This window comes from Macaca thibetana, chromosome 13 (genome assembly GCF_024542745.1).
Source record: "Macaca thibetana thibetana isolate TM-01 chromosome 13, ASM2454274v1, whole genome shotgun sequence".
Lineage (NCBI taxonomy): Eukaryota > Metazoa > Chordata > Mammalia > Primates > Cercopithecidae > Macaca > Macaca thibetana.
The window spans coordinates 45,744,769-45,765,183 of NC_065590.1; the positions used below are offsets into that span (position 1 = coordinate 45,744,769).

General features: G+C 36.1%; 2 protein-coding genes across 10 annotated transcripts in view; one reads left to right on the top strand and one right to left on the bottom strand.

Annotated features, from left to right (window-relative positions):
* COMMD1 (copper metabolism domain containing 1) overlaps window positions 1-20,415 on the bottom strand; it is a 960,866-nt gene that overhangs the window by 852,225 nt on the left and 88,226 nt on the right. Inside the window, exon 1 of one of the 4 annotated variants that reach the window (XM_050753535.1) lies at window positions 18,952-18,956. The exons of 2 other annotated variants lie outside the window; for them this stretch is intronic. The gene's annotated coding sequence lies outside the window, so the exon portion shown is untranslated. Of the gene's footprint in view, window positions 1-8,634; window positions 8,645-18,951; window positions 18,957-20,415 lie in introns of those variants that run through there. One more of the 4 variants, XM_050753518.1, reaches the window with a different exon arrangement.
* Window positions 1-20,415, top strand: part of USP34 (ubiquitin specific peptidase 34) — a 287,921-nt gene that overhangs the window by 167,638 nt on the left and 99,868 nt on the right. For all 6 annotated transcript variants that reach the window (XM_050753419.1, XM_050753418.1, XM_050753421.1 and 3 more), the window contains 8 exons: window positions 3,055-3,155; window positions 3,345-3,554; window positions 7,896-8,021; window positions 9,501-9,623; window positions 9,754-9,837; window positions 11,295-11,381; window positions 15,947-16,147; window positions 19,582-19,664. In XM_050753419.1, coding sequence (XP_050609376.1) covers window positions 3,055-3,155; window positions 3,345-3,554; window positions 7,896-8,021; window positions 9,501-9,623; window positions 9,754-9,837; window positions 11,295-11,381; window positions 15,947-16,147; window positions 19,582-19,664 — 1,015 coding nt within the window. The remainder of the gene's footprint in view (window positions 1-3,054; window positions 3,156-3,344; window positions 3,555-7,895; window positions 8,022-9,500; window positions 9,624-9,753; window positions 9,838-11,294; window positions 11,382-15,946; window positions 16,148-19,581; window positions 19,665-20,415) is intronic.

Consider the following 20,415-nt stretch of genomic DNA (forward strand, 5'->3'; position numbering starts at 1 on the left):
AGGAGTTCAAGACCAGCCTGGCCAACATGGCAAAACCCTGTCTCTGCTAAAAATATAAAAATTAGCTGGGCCTGGTGGTGTGCACCTGTAATCCCAGCTACTTGGGAGGCTGAGGCATGAGAATCGCTTAAGCCCGGGAGGTGGAGGTTGCAGTGAGCCGAGATCATGCCACTGCACTCCAGCCTGGGTGACAGAGCGAGACTCTGTCTTTAAAAAAAAAAAAAAAAAAAAAAAATTACCAAAGTATTAATGGCTCACGCCAGTAATCCCAACACTTTGGGAGGCCGAGGTGGGCAGATTATGAGGTCAGAAGATCGAAACCAACCATCCTGGCTAACACGGTGAAACCCCATCTCTACTAAAAAATACAAAAAATTAGCCGGGCGTGGTGGCGAGCGCCTGTAGTCCCAGCTACTTGGGAGGCTGAGGCAGGAGAATGGTGTGAACTCGGGAGGCGGAGCTTGCAGTGAGCCGAGATAGTGCCAGTGCACTCCAGCCTAGGTGACAGAGTGAGACTCCCATCTCAAAAAAAAAAAAAAAAAAAAAGTTTAATACAGAATTTCTGTCTATCCAGTAGCCAAAGCTTTTCTTAATGAACACGCTGCTTTATAAGCATTTACTTTTCTTTTAGTTTTGTATGATACAAAACGATACAAATTTATAACATAAAAAATAATAAATTTATAAAAATCAATAAATCAATAAAATAATAAAAAATGAATAAAATATACTGTAAAAAGTATAGCTATTAGATTATTCAGTTATAATTTGTGAGCAACATGATGAATCGGGCACTAAGAAATCAAGTATACAATAGCAATTTTTAAATGTTATGATATTCTGGCTGGGCGTGGTGGCTCATGCCTGTAATCCCAGCACTTTGGGTGACCGAGGCAGGCAGATCACTTGAGGTCAAGAGTTCGAGACCAGCCTGGCCAACATGGTCAAACCTGTCTCTACTAAAAACACAGAAATTAGTTAGGTGTGATGGTGCACGCCTGTAGTCACAGGTATTCAGGAGGCGAAGACTGGAGAACTGCTTGAACCCAGGAGGCAGAGGTTGCACTGAGCTGAGGTTGAGCCACTGCACTCCAGCCTGGGTGACAGAGTGTCTCAAAAAAAAAAAAAAAAAGAAAATTATGATATTATGAGGTCTTTGTAAAATGTGAGAATAAAACTTTTTGAGGTAATTGAACTGCTGAGTAAATTGAAATAGCATGCCTCTGTACAGAATATTGTAAAGATGTTAGGTAAATTTATTTTTTAACATGTTCTATCAAGAATTCCGGGCCGGGCGCGGTGGCTCAAGCCTGTAATCCCAGCACTTTGGGAGGCCGAGACGGGTGGATCACGAGGTCAGGAGATCGAGACCATCCTGGATAACACGGTGAAACCCCGTCTCTACTAAGAAATACAAAAAACTAGCCGGGCGAGGTGGCGGGCGCCTGTAGTCCCAGCTACTCGGGAGGCTGAGGCCGGAGAATGGCGTGAACCCGGGAGGTGGAGCTTGCAGTGAGCTGAGATCCGGCCACTGCACTCCAGCCTGGGCTACAGAGCGAGACTCCGTCAAAAAAAAAAAAAAAAAAAAAAAAAAAAAAAAAAAATTCCGATGTAATTTTTGTTTAAAATTTGATGAAATTATGGTGAAGTTATCTATATGAATAAACTAAGCAATATTAGAAGTTCTGGGAGGTCAGTAAATTGGTACTTTACAAAAAAAGGAAAAAGAACAAAAAAGTTCTGGGAGAAAAACTCAAGGATAATAGAAAGTTGAACTTCTGTACTAGCTATATAAACATTTAAACCATAATACGATTTTGGTGTGGGAATTGTTAGTTAAATGATACAGAATGGATACCGAAAATCAGTCATATGACTTGTTCAGTTTGGGGAAAGAAAAACCCCTTCTAATATTTAGGATATGTTTAAAATGTCATATCTGCATTAACAAATGGTAGGAAAATTTAGAAGAAAATAGGATTGTTTGTCAAACCATTTCGAGGGCCAAGATTGAGGGCTAGAAATAATGAGAAAGGGAAAGAATCATAGATTTAGCTACACAATGATTAGCAATTTAGTTATAAAAAAATTGTGCTTAAGGCAAATTGCCAATATGACTCCTCTTGGGAGAAAAACATATTCCTTCTCTGTGTTTGAAATATTTTTTCCACAGACCTTTTTTATGTGAAGGGAAAGGTAATTTTAAAATGTTATATGTCATTATAAAAAGCAATAACCTTAAACTCATTTTTCTTGAAAGTAATTGGTGTCCAGTGGAGTTTTTCTATATTGAATGAAATTTAGCAATAGTTTTAAAGTTTAAATTATTCATCAGACATTTAATTTTGCTTACTTTTCGTGCTGTAATCATTTCTTTCCCCCAAAAAACTTGTACATTATACATTACTTAATTTGAATGTGTTTTCCATTTTAGTGCCGGAATGCATGTGTGAATAAAACAACCTCTGCCCTTGTGGAACTGGGAATTTGTCATTCTTCCTTTCCTTTTTTTTTTTCTTTCTGTTTTTCTTTCCCTTTTTCCTTTGCTTCTGTCTTTTTTTCTCCTTCCCTTCCCGGATAACAAATATGAGGTGTTAACAAGTGCTTTAAAGAAAGATACAGCAGAATAAAGGGCTAATGGTGAAGTGAAGCTTTTAGATTGGGTGGTAAAGCGAAAGCTCCCATTAGATGAGAGAATTGAAAGAGGTGAGAAAATAAGTATCTTGAATTCCTGGAGAGGAATCTTAGTCCTTGAGGTCGTAATATACTTGGTATTTTCAAGAAAGGGCAAGGAGGCCAGTTGACTGAACATAGTGTGAGGTAGGGAAGCTGGTGGGAAATGAAGTTGAAGGTGTAGGCCGCAAAAAGGACTTAGTGCATTCTAGAAATGTCTATGCTTAATCTATTGAGTTTTCTCTCTTTACCTTGGATCTGGAGGGTTGGAATTACATTTAAGCTTTACGTGTAGTGTGATTAATTGCTACAACTACATATTCTTATCAGTAAATAAGTTAATTCTTATAAACAAATTCATTTCTATGTTCTGCTTTTAAGGAGGCCTCATGGGACCTGTCAGGATGATTTCATCTGGACACGAGTTAACAACAGATTATGATGAAAAAGCACTTCATGAGCTTGGTTTTAAGGATATGCAGGTACATATATAAAACGTGGCTTGAGTTTTAATGATCTGTTTATAATCAGTTGAATAGTCACATGTAGTTTAAAAACAGCTCTTATTACTTTTGTTATATTAAAATTCTAAGTGATTTTATACTTCAGATTCATTGTTTTATTAAACCAAAAGCTTGATCTGCATAAATTTTTTTTCCTGTTTTTTATAGATGGTATTTGTATCTTTGGGTGCACCAAGGAGAGAGCGGAAAGGGGAAGGTGTTCAGCTGCCAGCGTCTTGCCTCCCACCCCCTCAGAAGGACAACATTCCAATGCTTTTGCTTTTACAAGAACCTCATTTAACTACTCTTTTTGATTTATTAGAGATGCTTGCATCATTTAAACCACCCTCAGGAAAAGTAGCAGTGGATGATAGTGAGGTGACTATGTTTCATTTTCACAAATCTCGTTTTGTCTCTCTTTTGAGAGGATATAGTAACTTTAATACAACTATAGATTATAAAATGTTATAAAATACAATTTTCTCACTTTTATTTTTTTGAGACGGTGTCTCACTGTGTTAACCAGGCTGGAGTACAGTGGCATGATCTCAGCTCACTGCAAGCTCCGCCTTCCGGGTTCACGCCATTCTCCTGCCTCAGCCTCCTTTGTAGCTGGGATTACAGGTGCGTGCCACCACAGCCGGCTAATTTTTGTATTTCTAGTAGAGATGGGGTTTCACCATGCTGGTCAGGCTGGTCTTGAACTCCTGACCTTGTGATCCACCCACCTCGGCCTCCCAAATTGCTGGGATTACAGGCATGAGCCACTGTGCCTGGCCCTCAGTAATCTTTTAAGAGTAGTAAAATTGGGCTGGGTGCAGTGGCTCATGCCTGTAATCCTAGCACTTTGGGAAGCTGAAATGGGCAGATCACGAGGTCAGGAATTCAAGACCAGCCTGACCAACATGGTGAAACCCCGTCTCTACTGAAAATACAAAAATTAGCTGGGCGTGGTGGCACGCGCCTGTAATCCCAGCTACTCCAGAGGCTGAGGCAGGATAGTCGCTTGAATCCAGGAGGCAGAGGTTGCAGTGAGCTGAGATTGTGCCACTATACTCCAGCCTGGACAACAGAGCAAGACACCACCTCAAAACAAAAACAAAAAAAAGGTAAAATTAAGAACCCATTTATTTGTTCGTTAACTATTTAAGTACCTAACGTGATGTAGGCATACTGTTTTAATCAAATTATTGTTTATAATACTTTGGTCTAGAAAGGGCTCTCTGAGGGAGACTATATATAATCTGAGCTAGAAGGATGAAAAGCCAGTTAGAAAGATGAGATATGGTCTGGATAGAGTAATCTGGAGAAAGGGTTTCTGGGGAAATGCTTGATAAAAGGAGTTAGGCAGGTTTAGGAATTGTTACAGCTAGAAAGGAGAATGTGGAAGAGGATGGGAGAGTAGAATGAGAGGAAAGAAATTGGAAAGGTAGGCAGAGCAAAATAATGTAAACCTTTTGTATCATTGTGAGTCATTTCCATTTTACTCAAAGTGGACATCATTAAAAGATTTTAAACAGAGAATGAACACATGTTCTGATTTTTGTTTTATACCTGATACCTAATATACCTAGTAAGTTTCTTTGGCAAAAATAACAAAGTCAGTAAAGCATTTGATGTGCAAGTCCAGGAAGGAGTTGCCCTGGAATAGGATGGCAGCAGTGGAAATAAATGGACAACAGGTCAAAGCATCACTTGGTGGTGTTTTGGGTTTTAGGAGTAGGGAATGAAGAGGAGAAGGAAGACAGAAATGGCATTGGGTTTCTGGTCTGTGCAACGGGGTGGGGGGATTCCATTTGAACTGAAGGATAGATGGATTCCTGAGGGACATCAAGTAGAGATGTCAGGTCATCACTTGGATATGTAAGTATGGAGCTCAGAGAGAAGGTACAGTCTAGAAAAATGGTTTGTGGGTTATCACTATAAAGGTCCCATTTATTTTATTTTATTTTATTTTTTTGTGAGACACAGTCTTGGTGTGTCACCCAGGCTGCAGTGCAGTGGTATGATCATAGCTCAATATAGCCTTGATCTCTCAGGTTGAAGCGATTGCTGCCTCAGCCTCCTGCATAGGTGGAACTCCAGGTGCGTGCCAGTGTGCCTGGCTAATTTTTTAATTGTTTTGTAGACATGGTCTCTCTCTGTTGCCCAGGTCGGTTTCAAACCTTGGTCTCGAGCCATTCTCCCACCTCAGCCTCCCAAAGTGCTGGGATCATAGGCATAAGCTGCTGTGCCCAGCCTGAAGATGGCATTCAGAGGCAAGAATGTGTATGACATCACCTAAAGGAGCCATATTCAATCCACTGACTTTTAAAACAATGCCTTTAAACGGGCTGCTTCTAAGATATTTTCATGTATTCATGTAGCTTATGCAGTAAATTACAATTTTGAGATTTAGAGGCAGGTAAAATGGTGGTATTCTGATGGTTTTCTCTGTGTTAGGCTAGTATTCTTTCTTCCCCAAGATTGTTAAGTGACTTCTTCCCATTTCCATGATGTATTTGATCATGGATGCAGTGGGCTGCCATTGAGCCCTCTATTTCTTATACCTCAGTTTCTCACATGATGGTACATTCTTAAATTCCGTAGAAATCTCCATTGTTTTTTCAAGCAAAATAATCATTAATAGGTGCCCATGAAACCTCTGTTTTCTCACCTAGTGCTGGTGTTCTGTTCCATGTATTAGGGGAATAATGAGAGGGGGGGACAAAAATTTTGCAGAAGGTTTTTTCAAAAGAGGAGTTGTTCACATTGGGTCCAGCTACTGATAAGAGTGAAGAGAAAAGCATTACAGATTTTCTTCATTAAGAAAGCAAATGACATGTTTGAGGAACTGGGAATATGAGCATAGTGTAATTTAAGTATTAGGACAGAAAGGTTGACTGTAACCTATATCACAAAAGGACCTTAAATGATTTTTTTTTAAATCCATCATTATGGCTGGCTTTAAGCAGCAAAATGCGCTCTTTTCTGGGCTTTTAGAAACAATTTAGATGTTTGTGTGGAGGGTATAGTAGAGAAAACCAGGACCAGTGATAAGAGATTCTGGGCTATTATGTTAATAGGCTGTTACGTTATTCTGAGTAGTGAGGCTTAAACCAAAGGGAAAGCATTTCATTGTTTTAGCAGATTTTTTTTTTAGACAGAGTCTCACTCTGTCCTCCAGGCTGGAGTGTGGTGATGTGATACCGGCTCACTGCAACCTCCACCTCCCAGGTTCAAGCGATTCTCCTGCCTCAGCCTCCTGAGTAGCTGGGACTACAGGTGCACACCACCATGCCCAGCTAGTTTTGTTTGTATTTTTAGTAGAGACAGGGTTTCACTGTGTTAGCCAGGATGGTCTCGATCTCTGACCTCGTGATCCTCCTGCCTCGGCCTCCCAAAGTGCTGGGATTACAGGTGGGAGACACTGCGCCCAGCCGCAGATACTGTATTGAATCTTATTTTTGACAGGTTGATACAGGGATTCTTTGATACTTTGTTTGGCCCTGATGAGAGTTACACAAAAAAGAAAAAATAAAGTATCTTTACTGTGTATGTCTCATGAGACTTTCAGTCATAGAAGAACATAGTTATGCACACATGGAAGATATTTTTCCTTCAAATCCTTTTTTGCATAGAGTTCAAAATTTCTCTCTTTTTAATGGTTATTTACAAAGGAATGATGAGTCATTTTATTGAAGAACTGAGGGCCGTTTCCTCAAGTAAAGCGCCAGTGTTACTCAAGGGTTGCTTTTCTTTGTTCATCAAGCTTGTGAAAGACCAAATTTACCTTGAAACTTTCTAAGATTTCCTTGACATTGGAGAATCACTTGAACCTGGGAGGCAGAGGTTGCAGTGAGTTGAGATTGAATCATTACACTCCAGCCTGGGCAACAAGAGCGAAACTCTGTCTCAAAAAAAAAAAAAAAGATTTCCTTGCCATCAAAGTATACCATCTTTCTGCCGTTATACCAAAAGAACTACGTTTCTTTTTATAGGCTTATAGAATATCCCTAGACCATATTATACCAAAGAATCACTGTGTTAGTAGCAGTAGTAATAAATTTATACTCCGTGGAAAATACCAAAACTGTCAATTTAGTTTTTACTCTTTTTACCTCTCAGGGTGGTACTTTTAATTTTTTTTAATTGCCTATTTCCTAAGTGGTTTTTGAGACATTATTTAACTTATTCTTGCCTTAGCAAGTTTCTGAACTCAGATTTAACAAATGGTAATGGAAGAAAATAGGTCTCTAAAATCGTTTGCTTTCTTCTTAATGTCTGCCTATCTGAGACTGAAAAATGAAGTTTAGATTAGCAAAATAAGAGAAACAGATAGGCTCTTTTCCTAAATGGAAGTTCAAGGATTTAATTCATCAAGTCTTTGTTGTGCTTAGAATAGTGACCTGCAAAATGGAAATAGATGATAGTCATATTGAAATTTGTTAGAATGGCCTTTAGACAGATGTTTTCACTTTTATTTCAAAAGTTTCCTGAGGAACATCATCAGTCGTAGAGGAAAGCTTTTCTAGAAAAATGTTCAGTAAGAAGTTGAAAAAAACACTGCTTGACTATTAATTTTCTCAAATATTATGTATCATATAAGAAATGTTGCATTTCTCACTTTTCAAAAAGACTAAAAATATTAGCAAATTTGATAATATTTTTACACAAAAATTTGAACTTAAAACTTTTTTCTGATCTGTTTTGATAAAGCAGTTGTTCTTATTTGTGTAGAGCTTACGATGTGAAGAACTTCATCTTCATGCAGAAAATCTGTCTAGGCGGGTCTGGGAGCTACTGATGCTTCTTCCTACATGTCCTAATATGTTGATGGCATTCCAGAACATCTCAGATGAGCAGGTGAGGCCACAAAATCTGTTTACTCTCCTAGAGGCTGTTGCCAGTTTATATTCCTATTGATAGTGTAGAAGGTTGCCTGTTGACGTACCCTTAGTAAATCTGAATATAGTTTTTAACCCATATAATAGGTAAAAATTGCCACTTCATTTTAATGTTCATTTGTTTATTTAGTGAGGGTGAATAACATAGGCTGAATGCAAGATGAAGATGTTTTCTAAAATTGTTGACATTTTATATTAGTGTTTTATCATATTACAGTATGCTTTTAATACTGTTTTTTGCTCTTAGTAACAAAAGTAATGTTTAAAGAAAATACACCGAGGTGAAATGACGTGCATCAATGTTTGTTTTGTATGCTTATACAAATTAACTGACGGAATTGGAGAAAATGAGGCAAATAAATTTAGTATGTGTGTGGTAATTTTTTTTCCATATGGATACCACCTCACGTGTGTTGGGTATCTTTGTAAAGTCTTTAACATTAAAGACTGTTTTTATTTATTTTTTAATTTATTTTTGAGATATGTTCTCACTCTGTTACCCAGCCTGGAGTACAGTGGCGTGGTCTCAGCTCACTGCAGCCACAGCCACCAGGGCTCAAGTGATCCTTCCTCCCCCAACCTTCCCCAGTAGCTGAGACCATAGGCGTGTGCCACCATGCCTAGCTCATTTTTGTATTTTTAGTAAAGACAGGGTTTCACTGTTTTGGCCAAGTTGATCTCTAACTCCTGACCTCAAATGATCTGCCCACCTCAGCCTCCCAAAGTACTGGGATTGTAGGCATGAGCCACTGCTCCTGGCTTAAAGACTGTTTTTAAAATTTATGTAATAAGTAGTTTATTTGAGGAGATCTCCAAAAGAACTCCTGTAGGATGAATGAAAAAGCAAATGTCCTAATGTTATGCAAATTCTAGGATTTGGAACATTATCATGTGATTTTGGGAGATCCAGTATCTCACATGACTTGGAAGTCAAGAAGATGGGCTCTTGAAAATACTAAATGATGACTTACAGTAGCACTAGTAATAGCATTTCAAAGATGCACATTAAGTGTGAATTACATTATTTCATGAATTGATAGTAGAAAACAGCAATGTTCCTGAGTTCATATATTTGTATGACTTTTAAATATGTAGTTGTAACTATTAAGTACAGATGTTTAATTCATCACCATCTTCAGTTTACCCACTCAACTAGACTACAATGTTGTTTCTTTTAATTGGGAAGATTAACAGTTCATTATTTTCCCATGCTGCTGTTTGTATATTAATTTTATTAGTTTTATTTTCAGAAAATTTAATGAATAATGTTTTAAGCATACCATTTGTACCAGTTATATAACTAGTCTTCATATGTTTTAATATGTTTCAAAGTATATATAATATTTTAAGTTTTTATGTAGTGTCAGTTTGTTTAAAGTTTTTCTTTTTTGTGTTCCCTGAGTAAGTTGGCTTGAGAAACATGTTTTTCTAATTTAAGAGTAATGATGGATTTAATTGGAAAGAACTTCTCAAAATTAAGAGCGCCCACAAGCTATTGTATGCTCTGGAAATTATTGAAGCACTGGGAAAACCTAATAGAAGAATAAGGAGAGAGTCAACGGTAATTGCATTTCCGTTATCATCATTAAATGTTTGTATTTTCTGTGGAGCAAAATTCTGTAATGTCTTTTCCATTCTAGAATAATTTTTTCTTCCGCCATTCTGCCTTTTTTTTTTTGCCTTTCTCATAGGGAAGTTACAGTGATCTTTATCCAGATTCAGATGATTCAAGTGAGGATCAAGTGGAAAATAGTAAAAATTCCTGGAGTTGCAAGGTTTGATCATATGTGTTTTTCAATGTATTGATAAAAATAATTTATCTCCGGTTTTTCAAAAGTGCATACTATAATTCTTCATTGTTTTTAAACTAATAATACTATTAAAACAAAGCATAGTTTAAAAATTATGTATTACTTTAAGTTGCAATAATGTAAACTGAGATTATTTAATGCCTTGGTGCTCCTATTTTTAGCTCTGATTTTCCCTATGTCGAAATACTGTGAGAAGCCTGGCATGGTGGCTCACGCCTGTGATCCAGTACTTTTGGAGGCTGAGACGGATGGATCACTTGAGGTCAGGAGTTTGAGACCAACATGGCCAACATGGTAAAACCCATCTCCACTAAAAATGCAAAAATGAGCTGGGTGTGGTAGCACGTCGCCCATAATCCCAGATACCCAGGTGGCTGAGGCAGGAGAATCACTTGAATCCAGGAGGTGGAGGTTGCAGTAAGCCGAGATCGCACCACGGCACTCCAGCCTGGGCAGCAAAAAAAGATACTGTGAGGACATCTCAGTGTCTAGGACTAAATGGCTAATGGAATACAAAGACATTTATAGCCTTTTTCATGTGTGTGTGTGTCTATGTGTGTGTGTGTATATATATATATATTTACTTTATTTATATTTTTATATATATATATATATATATTTTTTTTTTTTTTTGAGACAGAGTCTCACTCTGTCACCCAGGCTGGAGTGCGGTGGCGCGATCTCTGCTCACTGCAAGCTCCGCTTTCCGGTTTAATGCCATTTTCCTGCCTCAGCCTCCGAAGTACCTGGTACTACAGACGCCCGCCACCACACCCGGCTAATTTTTTGTATTTTTAGTAGAGACGGGGTTTCACCTTGTTAGCCAGGATGGTCTCGATCTCCTGAACTCGTGATCCGCCCGCCTCAGCCTCCCAAAGTGCTGGGATTATAGGCGTGAGCCACTGCGCCCGGCCTCAAGTGTATCTTTTTAAAAATTCTTGTTTGTTTTATTTTGTTTTGTTTGAGACAGGGTCTCACCTTGTCACGCAGGCTGGATTGCAGTGGCATGATCATGGCTCACTGCAGCCTTGACCTCTTGGGTTCAAGTGATCCTCCTACCTCAGCCTCCCTAGTAGCTGAAACTGTAGGCACCAGCCACCATACCTGGCCAATTTTTTTACTTTTTGTAGCGATGAGGTCTTCCTAAGTTGCCTAGGCTGGTCTCAAAGTCCTAGCCTCAAGCCATCCTCTGGCTTTGGCCTCCCAAAGTGCTAGAATTGCAGGCATGAGCCATTGCACCCACCCTTAAATTCTTGAAAGTAGTCTCTATCTTATTGTTTTGTATAGAAATTATTTTGGTAATTTAAATGAAGGAATATAGTGTAAATAAAAGATGTGTAATATCCAGTTACTGAATCAACAAGCATTATTGCATTATGTATCTGCTTTTCTCTTACTATTACTTTCACAATTGCCTACAGTTTGTTGCTGCTGGAGGGCTTCAACAGTTACTAGAAATTTTTAATTCTGGAATTCTAGAGCCTAAAGAGCAGGAATCATGGACGGTGGTAAGTGCAAATTTACTGTTTCAACTAGTTACAGTAGTTACCGCATTTGATACACTTCCATTTCATCAGCAAGTATAGCTTTTGCCATATAGTTCATTATAATAAAGTATGGAATATAGCAGAAATGAATTTAAAAATACAGTTTAATTATGGAATAAGCATTTTTCATGTTAACTGTATTAAAAATTCTTATGATAAAATTAATTACTCTAAACTCTGGCCAGTTCATAAACATGTTTCCTTTAGGTTGATGAATTATATATTAATATTTATATAAAGTTTGGTTGCTTTTTAAAAATTTGGTTTACATCTTAGTTTTTTTTAAAAACTGTTTTTTTGTTTTATTTTGTTTTGATCATTTCTTCCTTTACAGTAGTAATACTAAAAAATGTGTTTCCAGACCATGTTGACTGGCTTACATTAAGATGGATACAGAAATTGAGAGTAAACCTCTAGAAATTTTTATAGCAGTTAGACGTTGTTTCTGTATTTTTATAATACTTGATAAAAGTATTGGTCCTCAACAAAGTGGAATTTTTTTTTCTGTGAACTTGCATGAAAAAATGGAAATTAAAAAAAATGTTTCTCTACCACTGTGATTTGAAGAAGTACTATATGAAAATAAAATTGCTTGTAGAATATTTAAATCTGCATAATGATATACAAAACTGCACAGGTCAGTTTCAAACTCAATGTGAAGGACATTCCATTTGCTTCCATCCCAAAACAGTTTAGCATTATCAAACATTGAATTCAAGTATTTTCTTAGTTCCTGTGTTTGTTTTGTTTTGTTTTGAATTGCCTTCGAACCTAGGAGTCAAGTGTAATGATTTGACATCAGGTACTCTTACGTCTAAATGTTTTAGCTCATCAACTATCATCAGTGTTAGTGTATTTCACATGTGGGCCAAGACAGTTGTTCTTCCAGTGTGGCCCTGGGAAGCCAAAAGATTGGACACCCCTGCACTAAAGGTTTTCTCTGTTTTTCTTGAAATTATGAATACTTTCCTGAAGTAGTATTAATAACATTTTATTGCCAATATGTGGCTTTTGTAGCTTTGTAATGCCCAAGATGCAAAGCGTGTCTAGGAAACAAATTGCTTCCAGGTCAACTGGTATTTCCTGTTTATAATGCATGTCTCTTAATATTATGAAATACTTCTAAGTTCAGGATTGTTCTTATTTCTTTTTTTTTTTTATTTTCCCTTTTCAAATGAGTTCAGTTGAAGTATATCTTTAAATTTTTTTTTGAGATGTAGTTAACATGCAATCAATGTACTTCTCCAAAATACAATGTTTTTACCATAGTCACAAAGTTGTGTGACCATGACCAGCATCTAATTCCAGAACAATTGTATCACCTCAAAAGAAACCTCCCCCCAAACGCTTTAGCCCTGGGCAAACACCATTATAGTCTGCTTTCTGTTTCTGTGGATTTGCCCATTCTGGACATTTCCTATAAATGGAAACCATACAATGTATCGTCCATTGTGACTGGTTTCTTTCACTTAGTCTATTTTCAAGATTCATCCTTGGAAGTAGCAAGTGTCAGTAATTCATTTTTTTATAGTTATATTACATGTTTATCCATTCACCAATTGAGAGGCATTTGGGTTATTTCTACACTTTGACTATTAGGAGCATTTGTTTATGAATTTATTATGCACGGATAATGCATTTTCACCTGTTTTTGGCATATGCTTAGGAGTGGTATACCTTGCCAATACTTAAGTAGTATTTTATTGTGATTTCTAACGTTTACATTTTCCCCGTGCTAAGGATCTTGAGCAGCTTTTCATGTGTCTGTTGACCATTCATAAGCATGTATGCATGTATGTGTGTGTACATATATATACACACACACACATTCATACATCTTTGGCGAAATGTTTGGTCAGTCACAGCTGAATCCAGGGAGTGGAAGATTGATCAGTTGGTGAACATTTGCATTGTTTCCAGTTTGGGGCTATTATCAATAATGTTGTTATAAACAGTGGTGCCTTGGGTATAGAGTGCAATTTCTGGGTCCTGTGGTAACTTCTGACTTTTTGAGGAATTTCCAAACAGTTTACCAGAGCTGCAACATTTCACATTTCTGCCAGCAATGTGTGAGGATTCCAGTTTCTCCACATCCTTTTCAAGACTTGTTAGTGTGTTTTTTATTTTAGCTATCCTAATGTGTAAAGTGGTACCTAGTTGTGGTTTTGATTTGCATTTCCTTGGTGACTAATGAGGTTGAACATCTTTTCATGTGCTTATTGGCCACTTGTTTTTCTTTCGAGTAATGTCAATTCACATCCATTACCCACTTTTAATTGGGTTGTCTTTTTGTTGATTTGTTAGAATTCCTTATGTATTTCAGATACTGATTCCTTACAGTGCATGTGATTTGCAAATGTTTTCTCCCATTATATGGGTTGCCTTTTTCCCTTTCTAGAGGCTATCCATTGATTTACAAACATTTCTAATTTTGATGAAGTCTAGTGTCTGTTTTCCTTTGTGCTTGTCCTTTTGGTGTTGTATCTACAAAACTTACCTAATCCCCTTATGCAGAGATTGATGACTCTGTTTTCTGTTAAGAGGTTTATGGTTTTAGCTCTTACTTTTTTAAGTCTTTGGTCCATTTTAAGTTAATTTTTGCATATGATGTGAGGTTGCAGTATACTTTTCATGTAATAATGCACTCATTTTAAAGAGTGAGATTTGAAAAATGTTTAATGCTCTAACATCCAAATAAAGAATATTTCTATTAAAAAGTTCCGTCCTGCAGTTTTGCTATTAATTTTTCTTTCTCTGCTTTCTGTTACAATAGGTGAGATTTTCATTTTATAGAATTTCATGTAATTGGATCAGTGCAATATGTACCCTTTTGTATCTGGCTGCTTTTATTCAGAATGCTTTTTGAGGTTGTTAAATGTGTATTAGTAGTTGGTTCGTTTTCATTGCTGAGTAATGTATTCGTTGTATAGGTATACCACAATTCATTTATCTGCTTACCTATTGACATTTGAGTGGTTTGTAGTTTTGGGTTATTACAAATAAAGCTTCTGTAAACATTCACATACAGGTCATTTGGTATATGTATGTTTTTATCTCTCGGATTAATGCCAAGTAATGAAATTGCTAAATAATATGGTGAGTGGAAGATTAACCTTGTAAGAAGCTGCCAAACTGTTTTCCAAAACAGTTGTAGTATGCAACATATGAGAATTTCATTTACTTCACATCCTTGTCAGAAGTTGATATGGCCAGGGTTTTAAAATTGGAGCTATTCTAGTGGATATAGTAGTGTTATCTCACGGTGGCTTCACTTGTCCTTCCCTCATTACTAATGATGTTTAGCATTATGTTGTGTGTTTGTTGATTGTGTATTTATCTTCTTTTGTGAAACGTCTTAGTATATAGTTGTGAGATGGTCTTTTCCCTTAAACATTATGGAGAAGTCTTTCTCTGATGTATGTATGGGGACAAGCCCCACACACATGCTATGGCTTACTTTTTCATTGTACTGACAGTATCTTTTAGGGGAGAGGTTTTAATTTTAATGAAATTTGTATCCAGTCTACAAATATTTGTTCTATGGTCACAAAGACTTTTCTCCTCTGCTTTCTGTAAGTTTTATAGTCTTCTTTTACATTTAGTTCTATAATGATACATTTTGCATTTTGTGTGTGCAGTATTGAATTTTTTTCCTTCTTCATACGGCTGTTTGGTTTTTGTAGCACCAATTTGTTGAAAAGACTTTTTTTCTGTCTGAATTATCTTGCTATCTTTCTTTTAGTTCAGTAATATGGTATTGCTATTATTGCAGGAAGAAAGTACTGTTTCCTGGTATATTTGTATAGGAATATATTTGGCAGTGGAATCAGGAAAGCAGGAGGTTAAGAGCTATTGAAGAAAAAGCTGTGAAACTTTCATCTTGTACATAAGTGATATTCTAATTAAAGAAAGTACACTAAGTTATTAAAATTGAGCTTCCAGTCAGCTGTAAATATTATTTTTTATACATACTAAACAATATTTAAAACAAATTTTAAAATAAATGTTTGTTTTTAATGTGGTCGTGGAAAGTGCAAGATTTTCGTTTGAATTATTTTCTAGAATTACTAAGAATTGCTTTGGTCCCTAAATTTTAAGAGTCTGTGCCACTTTTGTGGAGAAACAGCATAGAATACTTTGTTTCTCAGTTAATTTTACTGATAAGTAATATCCTTGACATCATTTTAATTTTAAAAAAAAATCTAAATTATGAGCAGTATGTTTTTCAAAAATCTCGTAGCTCTCTATTATATACATTTTTATGATGCCTTCATTAAAGAAATGAAAGTGTCATTTCCATTTCATTAAATACATCTTGTATACCCTCTTTATTTCTAGATAATTTTTCTTCATTTTTATAAGATTGAATTATTACTGACCATAATATTTGAGCAGCAAAATTTTTATAGTATGTGATTAAGTACTAGCTATAATTTTTTATTTTCTGGTCTTCTAATCTCAGGATTGTATAATGGCCATTCTAAATTAATGGAAATAGGGAAATGACCATTTCTTTTCATTTACAGTGGCAGCTAGACTGTCTTGCTTGCTTGCTGAAGTTAATATGCCAGTTTGCAGTAGATCCCTCCGATTTGGATTTAGCTTATCATGATGTCTTCGCCTGGTCTGGTATAGCGGAAAGCCATAGGAAAAGAACCTGGCCAGGCAAATCAAGGAAGGCTGCTGGTGATCATGCTAAGGGTCTTCATATACCACGATTAACAGAGGTAAAGAGCAGAAGTTAATGTTTAATTGTAGTGATGAATTCCATTTATTTTTATAAACTGAAGAAATATGCTAATGCTTAAGAAATGTATTCTAGATTACTGTGACTTAACCTGACAGCCAAACTGATGGCATTGTTTTAAAGCAGTAGTGATTATGAAGCAGTAATGCTTTTCATTTTATCATCCAGAATGCAGAAATGAATCATGTGCCATTTTAATATCTGTGAGACTGAATTTATTATTTGGACCCAGTAATTTATATACTTTGAGGGTGCATTTATGAAAACAGAAGCCATAGTTGGTATTTCAACATAGGTAATTTAAAATAGGGAATCGGTTTTATGTGTATGTGTTACAAGGCTTCAAAAGCAAAAGGGAATGGTGAGGTAATCCAGATAAGGAGCCATTTACCACCCCTAGATCTTGTGGAACATTAGGGAAGTGGTTGGGTCATCAGGAACTTAGAAGCTTGCAGGAGGGATCCCTTTAAACTGGGGTTTAGGCCTCTGAGAAATCAGTTACGCTCTTATGCTCATCTGCTAAGATTCTCAGAGGCGACCTGATAAAGCTAGTGCTAGGAGTGCCTAAAAAAGCCAAAGGCTGCAACCACCTGTCTCTTCTAGGTAAATACTTTTAGATAAATGCTGACAGAAAAAAGAAAGGAGTCTCTGTAGTATCCTAGACTGGCACAACCTAATAGGAAGCCAACTGGTGAAGGAAGAATTTGGTTTTTGATATATTAGCCCTAGCGTAATAGAACAAGTGTATAAGAGGGTAGATTTCGAGATGAAAGAAAATACAGTTGGCCCTTGAAAAATAGAGGAGTTAAGGATGCTGATCCTCCATACAGTCAAAAATCTGTGTATAACTTTTGACTCCCCCAGAACTTAACTACTAATAGCCTACTATTAACCAGAAGCCTTACCAATAACATAAACAGTTGGTTAATGCATATTTTGTATGTTAATACTATTATATACTGTATTCTTAAAGTAAGCTAGAGAAAAGAAAGTATTAAGAAAATCATAAGGAAAAGAAAATATATTTTCTGTTCTTCAAGTGGAAGTGAGTCATCATAAAGGTCTTCATCCTCATGGTCTTCACACTGATTAGGCAGTAGAAGAGGAGGAGGAAGGTGAGGGGTTGGTGTTGCTGTCTTACGAGTGCCATAGTTGGGAGAAAACCCAGATATAAGTGGATCTGTGCAGTTCAGACCTGTGTTGTTCAAGGGTCAACTGTATTAACCAGGACATCCAGCAATAAAAATAGAATCTTTTTGATTGTGGATTCTGTAATCACATATTTGCCTTTCCAACATCTCCATCAGTGAGCTGGGAAGTAGGGATTGATCAAGATGAGATTTTAGGGAGATATATCATTCTGTAACCTTTTGAGAACCTCACCTCATATCTACCCAAGAAACATCAAAGTAATGAATTGTTACTGATAGATTGTGACGAACATAAGGTTAAAAAGTACTGGTATAAATGGAAACCTGAAGCAGATTTCCTTTTTAGAATTTTGGGGGTTAAATGGGAAAAGTGATCTCTGCCAGTATTCCAAATAATTTACATCTAATAAAATTAAATATATGCTGAGTACAATATAATCTGAATGTATTCTACAGTGTTGTGTTGTGAACTACCACTTTAGTAACCTTACTATAATGTTTTGGTCATGTTTTTTTCAGAATAAAGTTTCAGGTTATAGTAATTGTGATCCTTTCCATCAACTCACTAAATAATTTCAATGTTTATTGACCTTTATTAGCTATTTCCTTTTGAGATTTTAATAATACAAATATACATAAGTGTATGTGTAAAATACATGTGCACATTTATGGAGTTTTATAGGTTATTGGTTTGTGTTTAAAATAATATGCAACTACAAGCTTATTACAGGCACATGCCACTGTGTCTGGCTAATTTTTGTATTTTTAGTAGAGATGGGGTTTTGCCATCTTGGCCAGGCTGATCTCAAAGTCCTGACCTCAAGTGATCTGCCTGCCTCGGCCTCCCAAAGTGCTGGGATTATAGATGTGAGCCACCGCGCCTGGCCAATGTTATTTTTTTTTAGTTTAGAAAAGGTGTATATTATATAGTTTTGCATGAGTGTATTTCCCAAAATAATTACAGCTTAGTATGTATATCTAAGATCTATGGAAATAAAAATTTTTGTTGCGTTAATACCGAAGACGGTCATCTAATGTTGATATACTGTAGGTAGTAAGGAAGAACACTAACTTATTTGAGTTTACCATCATTTTTCCATGTGATCTTATTCATAGCATTTTAGAAAGTTACTTGCAAAATTTAGCCTAAACATCAACTTTTCTGGAAGCTTTCTCACTTCTGCCAGGGACAGGTTTAGTTGCTGCTCCCTTCTTTTGCTTATTTGCACATTGTATATACTTGTGTTACCATGTTTTCTGTAGCTGCCTGCCCCAGTGCAGAAACAGTACCTTATGAAGTATGCACAGAATGCCTTCCAACCTGCAGAAGGAATTTAATAATTCATTAAGTTAGTGAATTATTTTCTCCCATTATATGGAGGAAGAACTAGAACTGAGAAATTCCATATATATTAGGATCATGTAACCTGAAGCTGAATGTTGAGCCTCAGGATTTTGAATCTAGAATTCATGCTCTGTACCCGTGGTATATTATATGGCTTTTTAATTTTTATTTCAGGATAGTTGAGGAATCTATTACTACTTGATGTTTTTTATTTTCTTCCAAAGTAAAAACATGTTTAATTCTTCACCAACCCCTTCCCAAGAAACCACTGACATATATATATTTCTTTCCCCCAATTCAGTGGTATGCAGAGAATCTATGAATCGAATGTAAAGACTATTTTTGCCCCTATTTCTAAATTCTTAGTAATTTCTTTTTTTTTCTTTTTATTTTTTTTGAGACATTCTCATTTTGTTGTTCAGGCTGGAGTGCAGTGGCACAATCTCGGCTCACTGCAGCCACTGCTTCCGAGACTCAGGTGTTTCTCTTTTCTCAGCCTTCAAAATGGATGAGACTATAGACATGCATCACACACCCAGCTAATTTTTGTATTTTAGTGGAAACAGAGTTTCACCACGTTGGCCAGGCTAATGTCAGATTTCTGGGCTCAAGCAGTCCACCCACCTGAGCCTCCCTAATTGCTGGGATTACAGCATTTACAGTGAGCCACCATACCCAGCCTACAGTTGCTGCTCTTAAGTGTGATTATAAAATTCTGGTTTTCTGATTCTTGGCATTTTTACAGTATTTTCAAAGAATTCTTAAGACATTATTGTGTTACAGATAAATGTCAGTAATTTGGAATTTTGGGTTAAAGTTTTGTAATACACATCTCTTTAGTAACTAAGTAATGGGTGCTTTTTGAGGGTTTTCCTTTTGCTGTATTTAAATATCTTTTAAAATGTTTTTGTTTTAAAGGTATTTCTTGTTCTTGTCCAAGGAACCAGTTTGATTCAGCGACTTATGTCTGTTGCTTATACGTATGATAATCTGGCTCCTAGGTATGCATTTTAAAATATATTTTGTGTGTTCATGTATAGCAGGAATATAATATTTTAAAACTTTATTTTGAAAAATTTTAAACTTACTAGAAGAATTTGGGGAATATTATGAAATCTCTCATACCTTTCATCCAAATTTACATGTTATTAACCTCTTGCTAAAATGTGTCTTGTATTTATGAGTTACATATTTTCTGTGTTTACATGTTTTCCTGAATCTTGTGAGACTGAATTGCAGATATCATGACTGTTTACCAGTACTTTGTTGTATATCTCCTAAGACCAAGGACATTTTCTTAATATAGTAAAATTTTTAAATTTATAACATTTAACATTGACATATTATCCTTAACATATAGTTGGTATTAAAATAATCCTATTGGTATTCTGTATAACAATATTTTTCTTGCTTCAGGATCAACTAAATGTATTGCATTTAGTTGTCAGTTCTTCTATTCATCAGAGATAACATTCTCAGCCTTTCTCTCATGATACATTTTCAAGTAATACAGGCCAATTATTATATAGAGTACTTTTCAGTTTGGGTTTTCATGATTAGCCTTCATGATTAGATTCAGTTATTTTTTAAAAGACTCTTAAGTTTAGACTCTAAATCATTGTAACCTATGTGTTTGTCATACACATCTCTTTAGTAACTAAATCATGAGCACTTCTTGAGGGTTTACTTATTTCAGTCAATGTTTTATTCATTCAAATTTTGTTTATTAAATCTGAAGTCATTTGGTATTTG